Source organism: Plutella xylostella, chromosome 28 (assembly GCF_932276165.1).
Source record: "Plutella xylostella chromosome 28, ilPluXylo3.1, whole genome shotgun sequence".
Taxonomy (NCBI): Eukaryota; Metazoa; Arthropoda; class Insecta; order Lepidoptera; family Plutellidae; genus Plutella; species Plutella xylostella.
The window spans coordinates 1,921,350-1,940,360 of NC_064008.1; the positions used below are offsets into that span (position 1 = coordinate 1,921,350).

At 39.7% G+C, this 19,011-nt stretch overlaps 1 protein-coding gene across 1 annotated transcript in view; it reads left to right on the forward strand.

The window, feature by feature from the left end:
• The first annotated feature begins 262 nt into the window (after window positions 1-262).
• LOC105393712 (protein lingerer) overlaps window positions 263-19,011 on the forward strand; it is a 31,522-nt gene continuing 12,773 nt past the window's right edge. Inside the window, 19 exon segments of the mRNA XM_048631159.1 lie at window positions 263-414; window positions 766-840; window positions 2,428-2,550; window positions 2,853-2,961; window positions 3,382-3,525; window positions 4,417-4,499; window positions 5,148-5,216; window positions 5,641-5,742; window positions 6,177-6,254; window positions 6,911-6,995; window positions 7,684-7,775; window positions 8,130-8,234; window positions 9,384-9,479; window positions 10,294-10,407; window positions 10,855-10,939; window positions 11,197-11,306; window positions 18,032-18,112; window positions 18,661-18,787; window positions 18,789-18,904. Coding sequence (XP_048487116.1) covers window positions 301-414; window positions 766-840; window positions 2,428-2,550; window positions 2,853-2,961; window positions 3,382-3,525; window positions 4,417-4,499; window positions 5,148-5,216; window positions 5,641-5,742; window positions 6,177-6,254; window positions 6,911-6,995; window positions 7,684-7,775; window positions 8,130-8,234; window positions 9,384-9,479; window positions 10,294-10,407; window positions 10,855-10,939; window positions 11,197-11,306; window positions 18,032-18,112; window positions 18,661-18,787; window positions 18,789-18,904 — 1,908 coding nt within the window. The 5' untranslated portion in view covers window positions 263-300.

Below are 19,011 nucleotides of genomic sequence, written 5' to 3' on the forward strand. Positions count from 1 at the left end.
AATAGTTGTAAAACATAGGAATTTATATTTTAGATTTTTCAACTCCCACATCAGTTTATTAATTCTCCTCAAATTGGTCTTCAGTTCTCAACAAAGATTCATCTAGTATCAGTAGGCTAGCATGCTATAGTGCTTCTGGCTCTGTATTCTACCATGCAAGCTGACCAATACTACTTAACTTAGAATAGAAATGAATTTAGTCTACAAACCCAGAACCAACAATTTCTATCCATCTAATCAAACCTCTTTCTTCTGTCCACAGCTGCTTGTAAATAAAGGCTGTAAATATAGCAAGTAATAATGAGTTTGGGTGCGCGCGCCCCCAAGGGTGGTGCGAAGGGCAAGGAGGGGAAGACGCAGGAGAAGGGGAGGGGCGGGGAGAAGACACAGCCCAAGGAGAAAGTCAAACCACAGGTGGGTACCATCAATGGTAACATTTTTATAGTATTGACTATCATAACTGCCATCGATATTCAGCCTTTATCAGTTGTTATGTTCTTGCATCCTATTAATCTGCAAACTTATACCTAATTGAATAATGTGTCCAACTTTCATAGAAGTTTATTATGTAACCTGTACTGGTGATCTGGTTTTTGATCTTATTGTCATAAAATAAACACAAAGGAAAATTATGGCCATTTTATACCTGGATAAACTATAAACCAAGAGTTCTATGCTGATTTAATTAGTTCTAATCATAGGTGTGTCAATTCCCCTACGCCTACCGTGTCAGGGACTTACAGGTCTTGGTATTCTCTGTTACAGGCTACCACAGAACAGCTGCGTATGGCAAACATGATCGACCGACAGAAGGACGACGCGTTTGATGTACGCAGAATGGTGAGTGCACATTTTTATGCAAAATCTAATAATAGGGTTGCGTTTTATCAGTGGACCCTAGCTGTTGCCCGCGACCTTAGACTTAAAAGGTCCGTGAAGTTTTCTCGTCCCGCATTTAGGTACATTCATTATCTGGCTCACTTATTATATTATTCATGGACTCCTACAAATTTTTCCTTCCAAAACATCTCTATCTCATCCTCTCCCCTCACGTCCCCTAGAGTTTTCCAGCGCAATGTCTTGTTTTTTTCTTGCTCATTTTGACTTGTGTTGAAGAATGTGAGGAAAACAACGAAATAATAAAACTTGCTCCTTTCTTGGAAGAAAACGTTTACGCAATAAAAGCTAGCTTCAAATATGAAATAAAAACTTTGAATTTCAATCTAAACATTCAAAGGTTTCTTTCAAATGAAGTTGTTCTTACACAACACAAATTGAAGTTTACGCAATCAAATTAATTGCTCTTTCTCCCTTTACGTAACTTGGAATATAATAGACGAAAAAAAATTAACTACTGAAATGTTTTGTTACTTTGTCAAAGAACTAATTGTTTAAGGGATAGGTACTTTATAAAACTTTAAAGGAATAACAGGGATACTCCATAAAACTTTTAATATAGATATGTTTAAACTATATATTATATTTTTTTTCAATGTCCTACTCATAGCACGCCAGGTGTCAGGAGGATAATGAAGATTAACATTGGAATATTGGTTTGTCAGGAAGGATTTTAAGAAGCCCATACTATACATTGCTATTAAACATCTAATCCTGTTGGTGACAAAGACAGTAGGACTAGGATTTGTCACAGTGGTGAAAGGATCAGCCACTCAGATTAGCGTCAGTTGCTACTACAGTTGATAGGTCACTCTGGGAAGCTCCTGTCATGCACCCCTAAATATAACACTAGCGAAAATAACCAAGAACATTACTATAATGCGTGAGTGTTTATGTAGGTTTAACGAAAACACTAAGATGTCAATCTTGTTTGTCTGCTTATGGTAATCCTTGATTCATATCTCACTGTAGTGCATAATAAGTCATGAATATGTTATGAGATGCTCCAGAAATAACCCTCGGATATATTGTTATTGCAAAATTTGTAAATGCTCTTTTACCTGGAGTGTTTGCGTTAAATGCTAATTCTGCGAATTTTGCTTTTATCAGATATTGTAGGCGATTCTGAAAACCAGAGCTTAAATCAATAGAGGGTTATAATGTTTTAACATAGATTAGTGTTTTTAGTTTTATTAGCACTACGTTTATTTTTAATAGCGTCTATATTATTTAGTATATTTGGTGCATCTTTCTGACTTATTGCTGATGAATTTCCTCTCTATGTCAATACTCTTTATTTGCACCAAAATAGAACATACAAAATAAAACATAAAAATAAAAACATTACAAAAAGGCGGCCTTATTGCTTATAGCAATCTCTACCAGACAACCTTTGGGTGGAAGAGAGTTATAATAATAAAAATAGGATTAGAGGTAGCTGAGGTGCAAGTGTATAATATATCTTATACACTTATGCAAGTGTGTCTTATAGTGAAATCTGTCATTGAAACATACACTTTACCCCCCCAGGTCCAAGAGCTAATGGAGATGACGTGCCGCACTGAAGAGGAGGTGTGCTCGGCGCTCCACGACGCGGACAATGACATGCAGGCGGCTTGTAACCTGCTGCTGGAGGAGACTCAACCTATACAGGTACGGGATAGGGGTTATATTATATTGGCTACAGCTGGCGTAATAGCGGAGTCTTTTTGTGGAATGTCAAGGTTTATATATGAGGAATAGGGGTGATATTTACTCTAGACTATTAGGGATAATGACATGCACGTGGCCTACAATCTGCGGCTCAATCTATACAGGTCGTTTGGTTTATTTCAGAACAAGTACGCATTGTCACACAAGCAACTTGTAATGCGCTTCTACAGAAACCCCAACTGCATAACTCTATACCTTTTTGCTATACCAACAAACTAACATCGCATCACTCTAATCCCCAGGGCGAATGGCAGACCAGTGAGAAGAAGAAGAAGAAACCAGCTCCTCCCGCCAGCAACGGCGAAGTCGAGCCCCCGCGTGACCCACGCTCGCGCTCCGGGCCCAGACCACGTATGTATAGTCGGCAAAATAGATATCTGACCCCTCCTAATACTACTTACATAATTATAATAATAAATACAAGTCTTGCTTATCAGTTTTCATGAAAATACGTTCAGTAGTTTTTATTTAAAAGTAGTAAAGAACATCCGTCCGCCCATACAAAACCATTCTGACACAGACTACTCTGTGACACAGACAGGCAAAAAACAAATGGCCACCTGGATGCCATCACTGTTTTCTTACTTTTGCATTTTAGAGAAAGCTAATGGCAACATCACAGTGATTGTTGTAAGATCAAAATTCTAGCTCTACACTGTGTGTTTTCTCCTAAACTTACCTTAAACTTACCCGCCTATTTCCACGTTTAGCTCTAAGGAATCTGACAAATTATTTAACTTATTTCATATCAAAATCATTTCCACCCCACAGGCAGAGGCGAAGGCATGGGCGGCGCAACCAGGGGCCGCGGGCGCGGGCGCGGCGCGGGCGGCGCTCGGGGCCGCGGCCGGGGCCGGCACACCGCCCCTGACCACAGCGGCTATGATCAACCACCGCACGAGCATAGTATGCATGGTGAGTAGGCAGTAGGCACTAAGTGAACTGTAAAGTAGAAAGAGTTACTAAGAAAGAGGCAAAAAGTGGTTCGATGTCTTAAATTCTTCCTAGCGTCATCAACATATTCAGCCTTTAGCCAAAGGTGGCTGGTAAAGATTGGATGCGGAAAGCTATAGATGGCATTGAGTGGCGTGTGGGAGGTGTGATGGGCCGCGGCCGGGGCCGCGATGATCAACCACCTCACGAGCATAGTATGCATGGTAAGTTGATGATAATGCACTAGAAAGAGTTACTTTAAGGATTCTTGTATTGTAGAAAGAGGCAAAAGGTGCTTGGAGTGTGTTCTTCTTAGCGTTATCATCATCACTCTATAGCCATAGGTAAAGATTGGATGCGGAATGCTATATATATGGTATCTAGTGGCGTGTGGAAAGTGTGAGGGAGAGCGGCCGGGGTCGCCACACCGCCCCTGACCATATAGGCTATGATGAGCCACCGCACGAGCATAGTATGCATAGTAAGTTCATGAAATAGTAATTTGGCGGCCGCTACGATATTGGCTATCATCAGCCGTTCAATGATGTGTGTAGTATATATGGTGAGTTGTCCACATGAAACATAAACACAAGGTGGGAGAGAAATAAATTAAGAAAAGACTGATTTGAGACACTGACAGTAACATTACAAACAAAATATATACTGGATCAAACACACAGCAAGCAGCAACTAATTAAAGTGAGGTACAATTAAATAATATGGCTTTCTATAAGAATAACTCCAGATGGTTATGTCGTATCTTTCTCTGTTAATATCATTGCCTTGTGCTTAAAAAATCCACATCCTCAAAAACAAATTACGGAACCATCTAGCTAGACATCGTAGTAACATACAAATGCATCTCCATTTCAGGTCCAAGCCACGGCGGCGACTCGTTCCCGGCCACAGAGGACTGGGATAACGAGGAGTGGTCCGGCTCCCTCACCGACACCAAGGTAAACCCCGTGAGTCGCTCCCTATGTACACCCTGTTATGTATGTGTTGTATTGTTATATACTAGTGTCTACAGAGGACGAGAGCCGAGAAAACAAGTGCTCAGATACTGAATTTAGTAGTATAAAAGGCTGGTTCGAAATGGTAACAAACATTCTCACAAACCTTGACGTTTATAACATAGTTTGTGTTGTATTTTTATGTAATTACAGTATTGCATAGACTAGTAACTATGTTAGTGCTGTAGACTGTTGAGATGTGAAAGAGAGTGAAGAACCAACAAGTATAATAATGCTTCTTAAATATGGGTATTGTATGTATGTATTGTAATATAATCTGCATTATTTTGGGATAGAAAGCGAGTATAGTACGTTGAAATTTGTTGACACAAGTTACGAGTACAAAACGTACAATCGCTGACTGCCCACCATACGCCGTGCGTACACAAAGTACAGTTGAAATGCCATTCCCTTTGTTCACCCCTTTTCCTACTAAACTTTGCTTATGCATTATCTTCCAGGCTATAATTAATTGTAGTTTTATGTAACCGTGTTGTATCCTGCAGTCTATATTATCTGTGGTTATAACCGTGTATGTTTCTCATAGGGCTATACTATCTGTGGTTATATAACCGTGTATGTTTCTCACAGGTGTTCACGCCGAGTGTCAGCACACAGGCCGAGGCGGACGCTTCGCTGGCGCAGGTCAACAGCGCGGCGGTGAGTTGACATTAATAAATCGATAGCAGAGTAATGTGTAAAAATATCGATGTTCGTCAAAAAAAAATAGTATATGACAAGGTGGAAATCATTGAGGGAGGCCTATGTCTATGTTCAGCAGTGGACGTCCTATGGCTGAGAAGATAATGATGATGATGTACGATGAGTAAAATACATTGTAGTATACAGCAAATTCGCTTCACGCGTCTGTCTGTATACTGCATTCATTCTCACTTGGCTAAAAATGTAAACAATCTCTGTGACTTTTTATTTGAATTTATTAAAAAAATTGGTTTTAAAATAAAACATAACAAGCAATGAAATACTTACCAGCAAAAATGATTAATTTCGTAATTAAACCATCGCGGAATACCCACAGGAAAACCCTTTAGATAGTTTGTAATATTGTCTGTATTATCAACAGGAGGACTGGGACAACCCTCCCGAGGGCAACAACGGTCTGCCGGCGCACCTCCCCACGTACACTTACCACAACGCCTGCGCGCCGCCGCAGCCTAATACCACGGTATGTAGACGATTAAAGTCTGTTTTTTTATCTCAGATACTAAGTTGATAGATTCTGAACGGTTCATCAACAGTAGATTGTCCCGCCAATAGAACGATACGTCACTTAGTTGAAGGACAATCGACTAAAAACAGACTATACCTCATAATCAGAAGGCCTAGCACGGGGCGCACGCCAAGATGTGAAAAATGTTGTGCGTCGCGCTCACTCACATCACATCGCGCGGCTTCGAGAGCGATGGCGACGGAAAACTTTTGTCACCACTTGACGCACGCTTTGGTCTAGCTAGACATTTGATTTCCTTACCACTACGCAGAAAGAGAATTGTTTAGGTCTTCTTGAAGGTGCTCCTAGGGTCGCTATTCTTCTAATGCGGCTATAAGGCGCATTAAAATGAAATTAAATAAACAACCCTCCCCCTATCTTCCCAACAGGCGCAGTTACCTCGCGCGGCGGCCGCGGCCGCAACCCCGGACCCGCCGCTCGAACACACGCTCGCCGCGCCCGCACAGGTGAGGGGCGTCCCACGACACACACTACCTAATAATCATCATCATCGTCAGCCTATAGCAGTCCACTGCTGGACGTAGGCCTCTCTCAAAGCACGCCACTGGATGCGATCTATAGCTCTCCTCATCCAATTATAACCAGCCACCTTTCGCAAGTCGTCAACCCATCTAGCCGGAGGGTGTCCCACACTACGTTTGCCTAGTCGCGGTCTCCACTCCAGAACACGTTTACCCCATCGGTCATCGGTTCTACGACAGATGTGACCAGCCCACTGCCACTTAAGCTTATTAACTCAATGAGCTATGTCGGTGTGTCCTTCTTTGTTATGTACTTAATTGTAAATTAACCGACTTCAAAAAAAGAAGGAGGTTCTCCAATTCACAATTTGTTTGTATGTAGTTCACCGATACCTCTGCCACTCATGGGCCGATTTTGATAATCGGGAAGAAAACCAAGGGAAACTTTGGCAGTACAATCGAGTGTGCCTTTCAGGTTCTGACCAATTATATTATTAGGGAGAAAAAATGGCGATTGAGCCAAACAATTAGAACTGGGGAATCAGGACTCGACAGTGGCGACATCTGGAATTAGCTTTGCGTTTCCCCATTCTTTTAACTCTTGATGATTTTCTCAACACCCTGTATGTGGTATGTTCCAGCCGATGGGCATGTCGGGCAGCCTGACGGCCGCACAGAGCCAGTACCTGTCGCAGCTCACGCAGCAGTCGCAGCGGCACGACAACAGTGAGTTATCTACATGAGGGCTAGCCTACCCTAGCACGGGACGCAAGACGGGCACGTCAAGATGTGACAAAAGTTTAGCTCATACCGCGCGGTCGCAAGAGCGAGCGCGACGGAGATGGAGATACTTTTGTCTTTGTCACCTCTTAACGTGCACGTCTTGCGTCCCGTGCTAGGGTAGCAGTGCATTTGAATAACAGATCATAGCCATTGCAAAATTTTGGTATAAGCCCTCTAAATGCTATTGCGTCTGGCATTGTTCACCGCAAGCAATAATGTTTGTATTTTGAATTAAATTTGTTTACAAGATGTTGCAACGGTGGTATACTAAACTGTGGAATGACACCCTGAGTCAACCCCTTTCGGCTTAATATACCACTTTTGCAACACCTGTATAATAATCAAGAGTGGTACCACGGCAAAGTCAAAAAGTATCTGGCATCCATAGACTACGATTGGTGAAATACAGCATTCATTTACTATACTCTGTCCATTATTGGTTTTTGGACATTTAAAATCCCATACATATTTGATGACTGCAAAGGAAAACCAAATTTACTTACCAGACATAAGGAAACGTTAAAAATGCAATAACATTGTGGAAGCTTTATAGTTGGCACTCAGAACACCAACTTGAAACACTGTAGCTGTTACAAGATTATTATCTAACAGTATTATATTATCTCCGCAGGTGTATACACGACTAACTACGGCGTGTACGGGTCGGGAGACATCACGAGCCAGCGCAAGCCGCAGCGGGCGCGGGTGCCGCCGCCTTCTAAGGTAAAGCCCATTATGCCTGTCGCAAAATAATAGGATAGTTTCTCTATCGAACGATATCCACATAAATTGTAGTCGGCAAAGGTATTATAATACACATTTTGCCATCAAAATCAATATCAAATCTTTACAACCGCAGACGGTAAAGCCCTTTAAATAAAACGTGAATAAATCTCTTTAAAAAGAAAAACTACAGATTCTAACGTCGGTCGTTTGTTCACCGCACATCCATCACGTCGCCGTCAAGTCCTGTATTAATCTCGTTCTCGTGACGTGACGTTGAGGTCGTGCGGTGGACAAACGACCTTAGGCTTACTACACCTCTTATACAACACCCTGTATATCTTTCTGTCTCAGATCCCGTCGTCAGCAGTGGAGATGCCGGGCGGCGGCGACGGCGGCAGCTTCCTCGACGTGCAGTTCGGGGCCATCGAGCCCGACCTCGACCTCACGCCTAAACAGGTAACCTATTGTGTGATCAGCGTGCAGAGTGCGAGTTGATACACCGTTCGAGTTGTGGCGGATTAATGCGAGTTTTTATGACGCGCGATTAAAAAATGCGCCAATGGGGAAGAAAACCAGGTGAAACTTTGGCAGCATAATCTAATGTGCCTTTCAGCTTCCGACCAATTACATTATGCTCCAGCCGTGGGCGACTTTTTCAGACTGAAATGGCTCGACGCGCCGCCGCAGGCTGAGGCACGCTGCCGGCTCCCTTCCCCCCGCCCGTCCGCGTTCCCCTGTGACCCACTTTTTTATGCTCGCGCTCTCGACGCTTCATAAGTTTATAATTTATAAGTATCTATAACTATAGTTCTTATTTGTTTACTTTTTTGAATAATATTTTATGTCAAGTCAGTCCGTGACTTCACCCAGGGTTCTAGCTGAAAACCAGCGCTATGGTTTATCATAGCACCAAGCTGAGCTAGAACCCGTTTCTGCACCGGGAAGCAACACCCTTGCTCATTTTCCTTTGCCTTTTTTTTATTATTTGTTTTATTATTTATTTTTTGTGTTGTTTCCGTGTGTGTGTGAAATAAATGTATTTTCTTTCTTTCATTATTGGGGAGAAAAAATGGCGACTGATAAAACTGGCACACTCACCTAAGGCGCCATCTGATATTAGTTTTTAGTTTTTATCCCCAATTTCACTGCTCGATCGGTTTAGAAAAAATCACACTAGGGGCCCTCTCTTATTTATAGGGGTTCTTTTCCTGACGATGATTTCCTTCGCAGTATGGGTAAGGGTGTTATTGGTGATATAATGGCATTAAATACGAATTAGAGCTTATCAAATAAACACGCAAAATGCGTATATTTTTTGTCCTTGACACGACGATAAAGAGGACTGAAAGCAATTAGTACCTACTAATCTTAACTAACTACAGTGAAAACTGAGTTTCCAATTCAATTTTCCATTTCGGAAATCCAAATGAGAGAAAATAATCTCCAAAAAACTACCTAACATATTCTACCTATTTAAAATAAAAGTCATTCTACACTTCAACACAAACGTACTTGTAAAAGAAAATCCAACCAAAACTCCATACCCTATGTACTTATAGTATGATTCACTAAGTGATAGCCTAATATTTCTTATGATTATTCCAGCAAGTGCCAGCGCAGCCAGAGCCGCAGCCAGCTCCAACGCCCACTCACGAGCCTGTCGCAGAGACCAACACATACAACCCCAACACTAGCAGTATGGTGAGTTTACTTACACAGATATCTTTTATTACTTAGACTTTCCCAGTGAACGCTGCATAACAGTCCTAAACCTTCTTATTCATCTACTGCCGGCTATCTAAGATTAAAGTGCCGAGGAGGTAGGAGGTTCGGCAATATAGTGAATAGTAAGTAAAAGGAAGTGCACAGTTCAAGCCGCAGCCAGCTCCAACGCCCACTCACGAGCCCGTCGCAGAGACCAACACTAGTAGCATGGTGAGTTTACACTTATATCCGATTATTAGTCGATAAGTCATCATCACGACCCATTACGTCCCCACTGCTGGGGCACGGGTCTCCTTCCAATGAAGGAAGGGTTTAGGCCTAGTCCACCACGCTGGCCAAGTGCGGGTTGGTGGACCCCAACACAAGCAAGCTTGTGCTGAGAGAGTTGTCGGGTAAGTGGGCAACCCGACTGTCAGATGTTTTCAAGCCGCCCGAAGGCCTCTGACTAGGCTTAACGACTGCTACCGAAGCAGCAACCGGGACCCACGGCTTAACGTGCCGTCCGAAGCACGGAAGCGTCCAGAAAAGCACCACTTGAAATTGGTCACCCATCCAATGGCTGACCGTGTCAGTTGTTGCTTAACCTCAGCGATCAGTTACGATCACTGAGGCCCGCTCGACTACGGACGCTTCATAAGTCACTGTTGGTGAATAGAACATGAACAGGCTTGAACAGAGATAAGACGAACGAACGCCACAACACTTTCCTCGGCCTTCTTTATGCAGCTATCCACTATCTACCGGCTACCTAAGGTTACACAAGGTAACAAGTTCGAATCCCAATCAAAAGCATACCCTGCTGAATAGTAAGAATAGTGCACAGTTGGAGTCGCAGCCGGCACCAACACCTAATCACGAGCCCGTCGCAGAGACCAACACATACAACCCCAACACTAGTAGCATGGTGAGTTCACTACAGTTTACAAGTTTTTTTAAAACTTCTATGACTTAGAACAGTCTCTGCACAAAGACGCCAAATAACCTCCGACTAGCACTAGTGTTTGTCACCGAAAAACTGCTAAGGGTCTCAACACATATAAACGTAACGTAAAGGGATCGTCTTTTTTTCTTCTATCAACCAGAAGAACGCGAGCTCGCGAACGCCGAAAGAGAAAAAAAAACGATAAAAGAAAAGAAGACGATCCCTTGAGAAAAAGTGTGCAACGTCACCCTAGTCCTGCAGTGCTTACTATTATACAGGCTGTGTGTTGTATTTAAATCCCTGCAATCAACTCAAACCATATCTGTCATGAACCTTGTTTAGATATTTAAATTATTCCATATTTTGGTCCGCCTTACCTTTTTATATATTTTTAACAATAGAATTATATTGTATTGTATTTGTTTCCAGCTAAGCGAGTCCCTGTCGACGCCGCTAGAGCCGCCGCACAGCAAGCCCCAGCCTCGGCCGCAGCCGCAGACACACAGCACCACGCGTGAGTACTTATAACACCATCTTATCTTCTTATCTTATCTTATCTTATAACTGTTAGCCACTAAATCTGTCCTCAGAATGTCGATCGTTAAAAGGGGCGATATGCGTAAAGACTGGTGACACCATTGGTGCGCTATTCGTATATTGCTACATACATGAGTGTATGCTTTATGGCCGCAATTTTATCAATTCTCACGAATGCAATGCTTTCTATAATTATTAAATCTACATGTTGTAACGTAACTCTAATAATTTCAGCATCATCGGTATCCGTAGAGAAACAGCTGACGTCGAGTATGAAACAGATGTCTGTGACGTCACCACCGCCCGCCGCGCCGCCCGCCGCGCCCCCGCACACGCAACACAAGGTAATAGCGACTCTATTTACTAGTTTATACAGTGCAAAGCACTACCCCCATTCAAAACATTCTGATTTGCATTACCTAAATATGATACAAGTCCTGAATTTGCTAATGTGCCTGAAGTTTCGTCGTCGAAGTGATTTGCAATGTTTACTACTATTACGCAATACCATAGACTTAGTATATACTAGCGTATAGACGAACAAAGCGAGCGAGGGAGAAGAAAATCCCTTACGGAAATTAGGCAAGATAGAAAAGGATAGCGAATAAAATGAAACTGTGACTGGTTTTGAATGACAGAGCGTCACAATTCAGCACGCGGAAAAACAACCCCTTAGTATTTTGGATTTTTTGCGTACATCGTGGTTTATTTTCAGTAAATCTAATTGTATTCAACAATGGTTACATGTTCTGTGAGTGATTGTGGTGTTAATAATAGAAATAAACCTGAAAATTGCACATTTCACAGGTAAATACCAAAATCGTCATCACTACCATGACCCGTTTATTTTTGGTTATAATTTGTCTTTTATCATGTATTAAATATTAAATAATGCGAATGCTGATGTTTACTTTCATATTTTGTGTATCTGGAAGTCCATTTGTTAATAATTTTCATGATTTTAGTGGATATATTTTTCATCAATTTATTTTACATGTACGCTAGGGATTGACTCAAATTAATCGATATCATTATCGATATTTTATCTTGAATGTTACCTATGAAAATAAATGCTAGCTTGCGTTTACCGTCTCGTATCTGAACCATTTTGTCATGGCAAGGTACATCTTTTAACAAATACATAAATGAATTATTTTCTATAATTTGTCCAACAGATTCCCTCTATAGATACTATAATAAGACGAAAGTGGTTGAAATTTGTTGGAAGCGTTGGTTGGAATCCAAAGAAGAACTTTACCATTTGCAGCAATTCGACTTAAGAATGAATGTAAACTTAATAACTTAGGAAACGAAACTGTAATGAACCAGTTAAATAAATAAATATGTGGGAACATCTCAGACACGGCCATCCGAGGCAGAGCTATGGGTCAGACAGCTGATATATCTAAGATTGTTCTGTTTAAAAGTCAATAAAATAAGGAGCGATGAAAAATGTGTTTTTATTTTTATTTATGCATTTTTTTACACTATGTCAAAATTATAATCTGGAAAACAACAGTCTATGGAACAACTCTCTCCAAGGGTTGAACATCGAACTTCAATAACTTATCGATGGTCCTCCAAAGTAAAGAAAGATACATCACTAGCTAATGCACACACTGAAAAATCAAAATTGGTCACGTTTTATCGAGCTGTCAGTTCGTCTATACGCTAGTATATACTAAGTCTATGCGCAATACTACTATCCGCATTTGACATCTGCGATGCAAGTCAGTTGGCAACTGTGATACGATCAAAAATATATTGATACTTTTCGATAGGCGGATTTGTGTGTTTTTTATTAGTTTCTAACATTACCGATCGACGGACGTTATCGCTGATCAAGATCTCATACAAATTGCGACGAAGAGCCTATCAAATTCGCGATTCGCACACTGCCTTCTTGTCACGTTGTATAACTTCCACCTCTTTGGCTTGCACGAGTGTATAAAGTGTAAAATATTGACTATAACTTATGTACTTTCATTCCATTCACGCAATCCAGCCATAGCTTTATTTTATTTCATAGCCGTTGCTATGTACGCTAATGCGATAGTTGGACGTGTGCTAAGCTCTAAGGCAATTGTTTTTAAATTATTTTTTAAAATTTGTGATTGGACAGTTGGTGTATTTTTTGATTCTCGCTTACACCTGTGGACTTCTTATGGGTTGGCTCCTCCCATTGGGCGGAGTTAAAGTGAGACAGATCTATTTCTCTCGACTTTTATTTTGGCGGTCAATATTCGTGGGAGCTGTGTCAAGATCTTTTGTGATTTTTGTGAAGATTGTGGGACTCGAACCCGCGGCCAGGAAGCGTGGTGAGGGATTGATACCGGGCGTGTTAACCGCTTGGCCAACTGTGCTGTGACGCGCGGTCCGAAATTAATCATCCCGTGTTGCTGAGACCTACGAAACTTGTAGCAGATCACTAATTCTACGGCGTAGGCTTCGCTACGAGTTGACATATTGTTCGAGAAAAAAAAAAAAAAAAAAAAAAAAAAAAAAATTGGCCACAACTGTTTGGGTTCTATTCTCTATATCCTCGAACGTGCCTTATTATGGATTTTTCCTGCTGCCAGTCTACTGAGAACACCGGTGTCGTGTTAGATTGTACACAGTGCCGGGGAAAGTTCCACGGCCAATGTGTGTTATCAAATTTCGACAACAAATCATTGGATTCGGATGCGCTGGCGGCATGGCTATGCCCTAATTGTGTTAGAAAGGAACCAAAAAGAGATAACACTCCGATTCGTACTGGAAATAATAATAATAACTCTCGTCCGTGCAAACCTGAAGCTGCGAAGGTGAATAAAGGAGTGAAGACTCGGTCTCAGCTTCAAAAACCTGAGGCTTCTGGGACGCAACCTACCGCGACACCTGCTGCCGATCTTAGAGGTATCATACGAGAGGAGCTTACAAAGTTCAGAAGTGAAATGACGTCAATGATTAATACAGCCATAACTTCGGCTCTTGCAACCTTCAAACAGGAAGTGGATGATCTAAAAGCTAGTATAAATATTATATCGGACGACTACGCTAAATTAAAATCCAGTATCCAAAACATGGAATCCAAGGCGAAGGTACACGAAAAAAAGATATCTGTCTTGGACACTCTACAGCATCAGACTGATATATTGATCAAGCAGGACAATGAAAACCAGCAGTGGTCTCGAAGATCTAATATCGAAATATTTGGGATACCAGAGAGGAAAGATGAAAATTTGTTGAGTGTGGTTCAGGACTTGGCTAATCGTGTGGACTTTCCACTTGATATTAATAGAGATGTTGATTTTGTTACTCGTGTAGCTTCTTCCGACAAGGATAATAAAAAACCTAAGCCAATTGTTCTGCGCCTCTTGGCCCGCTACAAAAAGGACGACTTCTTGGCCAAATTAAAGAAGTTAAAGGGACTAAAGGGATCTGACATAGGTTACACAGGTAACAGTGGTCTGATATTCTTTAATGATCACCTGACTAAATCCAATAAGTCCCTTCTCTATATGGCCAAAAAACGCGCGAGAGAGTTGAATTATAAGTACATTTATGTAAAGAACTGCTCCATTCGCGTCCGTTTTTCTGACACGAGTCCTGTTATCGTAATTAATAGTGAAGTTGATTTAAACAAGATCAAGTAGAAGAATTGGCTAAGGTTAATATACTCATTTTCTTTGATTTGATTAGTAATAACCTTTTATATTGGGCACCGGTAATTAAAAATAATCAAATTTACATAAAGTTGAAACATTTTGATCTCTCAGCGGATAATAAGAAAACATTTAAATTATTTTGTAATTCAAAATTAATCGTATTATTATATGTGGACCATTGTCAAATAACTAGTGGATAATACGTTTTTACTATATTACCAGAATGTAAGAGGACTTAGGACTAAGACTAATATTTTTTATAGAAACTTAATTAATACGGATGCACATGCTGTATGTTTAACTGAAACATGGCTTTTGGATGGTATATCAAATAATGAACTGTTTGACTCTAGGTTTAATGTTTATAGGGCCGATCGCAACTACGCAGTACGTGGTGACACTTTGGGTGGGGGTGTTCTTATAGCCGTAAATAGTAATTATACAATAATTTCTTCTACTCGCATAGTGTTTGAGGCTGAAGCGGCTGATGCCATAATAGTCTCAATAGCATTGAACCCTCCTGTTAACACAAGAAAATTACATATTTTTTGTGGATACTTTCCCGAGTGCCCCTTGCAATTTGACTCTCTATGTAATTTTTTTGATAGAGTTTCACAGTTTATTCTTGATAACCCGAACGATTACTTTACTGTCATGGGTGATTTTAATATACCTATGGCAAAATGGTCTGATCCAACTTATGATAGTTCTGTAATTATTGAAAATATTGACAGTAATAAAGTAATAGATGCATTAGGAAGTTTCTTGGCATTTAATGATCTAAAACAATACAATAACATTGATAATGTCAATGGTAGAAGATTGGACTTAATAATTAGTAACATGATGTGTAGTGTATCCCGTTGTTCAATGCCATTAATTAAGGAGGATAAACACCACCCAGCACTTAACATTAGTATGAATTTAAGCATTAATATACTAAAACACGCTCCCCGCATAATAAAATTATTTCAAAATGCTAATTATCAATTAATAAATGAAGCAATCTCAGCAGTTAAGTGGTCCGAGATTCTAACTAGTGATGATATTAATGAAGCTGTAGACTTATTCTATAACGAAATAAACAATATTATTCTATCGCATGTCCCCTCTAAAATGATAAGGACTCAAAATCGATATCCCATTTGGTACAGTAAGTCATTAATTAAAATAATTCATGAAAAACTTAAATTCCATAAGAAATGGAAACGATATGGTAGAATATCCGATTATGATACTTTTAAATTACTTAGAGACAGACAGAAAAAAGCCGAGTTACATTGTTACAATCAATATATTAATCATGCAGAATATAATATTAATTCATGTTGTAAATACTTCTGGAACTTTGTTAAATCTAAAAAAAACAGCAATAGTTTACCTGATTCTATGCATTTTAATAGCCATTCTTCTTGTAATGGACAGGATATAAGCGACATGTTCAACAGTTATTTTCAGTCGGTATTCGAAAATGACTCTGTATTTGATGATACTTGTCGTGTTAATTCATTGAATGCGGTGAATTTGTCCTCCGTTTCACTATCACTACATTGTGTAAGCAAATACTTAAATAACTTAGATATCAATAAAGGTTCGGGTCCAGATGGTATTCCACCGGTTTTTCTAAAAAAATGTTGTAAAACAATTGCGTTGCCGTTATATATTTTATTTAATCTATCCCTGAAATCCGGCCATATGCCTATAAAATGGAAAAAAACATTTGTGGTACCTGTATATAAAAGTGGAGATACTCACAATATAGAAAATTACCGTCCCATAAATAAATTGTGTATAGTTGCTAAACTATTTGAAAAGATGGTATATGACATAATTTTTCCCATTATTCGTCCTTTAATAATTGAACAACAGCATGGCTTTGTTAACAAGAAATCGACTGAAACCAATCTTTGTCATTTTGTTGATGTAGTTTCCAATGCCATGGCTAATGGATATCAAGTGGACGTTGTATACACTGATTATTCAAAAGCCTTTGACAAAATTTCACACGTCTTACTTATACAGAAGCTTTACTCAATTGGTGTTCATGGTGTCTTTCTTAGATGGGTTCGGTCTTATTTAAGTGATAGAAGCCAGGCTGTCACTATTAAAGGTTATTGTTCCTCGTTTGTACCAGTAACTTCTGGCGTCCCACAGGGTTCGCATCTTGGCCCTCTTTTGTTTAATGTGTTTATTAATGACATATTTAAAATTTTCCAACATTCGAACTTTCTGCTATATGCCGATGATAACAAAATATTTAAAATTATTGATAGTGAAATCGATTGCAAAAAATTTCAGGATGATCTTAATGCATTATGTTCCTATTGTAGTAATAATCTTTTGAAATTGAATGCTAAAAAATGTAATATTATATCTTTTACTAGAAAAAAAAAACCTATATTATTCAACTACAAATTGCAAGATGAACCTTTGGTTAGAGTGACGGAGGTCAAAGATCTGGGTGTTTATTTAGATCATAAACTTGTTTTTAATAAACACATTGAGACAGTATCAGGTAAAGCTTATAGAATGCTTGGTTTCATCTTGAGAGTTGGTAGAGACTTTAAACAATCCTCTACTTTGATAAAACTATACAACTCCTTTGTCCGCTCGGTTCTTGAATATGGGTCCACTGTATGGAATCCACAATACGATATTTATATAAACACTTTGGAAAGAATTCAAAATAAATTTTTGAAGCATATTAATTTTAGGTTTAATAATATTAATACAAATAAAATTGATAGCCTGTCCGATAGACGCAATATGAGAGATCAGTTGTTTCTTTATAAATTACTTAATAATGAAATTGATTCATCATATCTTTTAAATAATATATGTTACCGTTGCCCTCGCGTTAATTCTAGAAGTAAACTCTTCTTTAGTTTGCCCGCAGTCAAAACTAATTACGCTGCAAATTCATTTTTATATAGAGCTTGTAAGAATTATAATAATAAGTTTAACCATTTAGATCCACTTCATTTCAGTTTTAATATTTACAAAAAACAAATTATACTAAATTTAAGAAATTAATTTTAGATGTAATTTAGTTTCTGTTTTGGTAAAAAGTACTTGTATTTACAACTTTGTTAATATTTTTTTTTTTAATAATTAACTTATTGCCTTAGTTTAAGTTCTATCTAATAGTGGAAACTTTACTGGTCTATGTATTAATTAAGAACTTTAATTTATTGTATTATGATACTGTCTGTTTCCCTAATACTAATAAATAAATAAATAAATAAATAGCTTTCTCTTCAAAGTCAAATATTTTTATTCATCGTACAAATATAAAATTTTCTGATGAACGTCAATTTTTACAAACTACTCTCCGTTCGGATAAGTCTCTTCTGTCTTCTTCCTCTTGATGTAATTTCCAACATTTACTCGAGTTTAATAAAAACATGTGTTGTTGTCGACAGACGGTGGGACAACAGAACGTGTATGCCGCGGTTCACGCGCCGCCCGCCGCCGTCTACCCGCCCAATGTTTATGCTACGCAGGTAAATACATAATACAATATTACCATCTCAACACCAAAACCCATGAGTTAATACTATTTTATGTAACCAGTAAAGCCATAGGATAAATAAATAAATGAGTATGCAATGTGTCTTCTGAACCCGAGTGACTTATGCGCTATACTTTACATTTACTTACATCCGACGGTGCACCCGATACTCACACAAAGTATCCACAAAAAATTCTATGAAATCAAAAGCATAAGAGTAAAAGTATTGAGAGAAAATCATTTATCGACTGTGCCACTGTTTAGCTCGACTTGTCAAAAATAAGTCGAATAAACACTCGGCGAGTTATACACTGTAATATGTAACAAAGATCATCATAAAACTTACAGCACCCCTCTGAACCAGTCACATCCCGGGAAATCAGGGGAAAACAAAATCTATTGTTTCTGGTTTACCAATGGGTCACCGGGATGCGAGTGGTCAAAACAGTTCTTATTTCAGGTTATCAGTTACCATGATTCCCTTCCTATCCTAGAATGAACTAATTACTGCTCTATCTAATTCCCTACCCGCCTACCCAGCAGGTGAACTCGACAGTGGGCACGTCGCTGAGCAACCCGGCGGCCATGGGCGCCGCCTACCCGTCCAGCGTCACGCTCCCGCAACAGACCATGATCAACAGTTATCAGGTAATGTATTTACTATCCGCCTACCCAGCAGGTGACATCGACGGTGGGCACGTCGCTGAGCAACCCGGCGGCCATGGGCGCCGCCTACCCGTCCAGCGTCACGCTCCCGCAACAGACCATGATCAACAGTTATCAGGTAATATAATTATTATTAACTTCTTATAGTGGTGATGTAAGCGCGGCTACGGATAGCGGCAAGCGCAGACTTTGCGAGCTTGTCCCGATGCGAACCGATTACGTTAC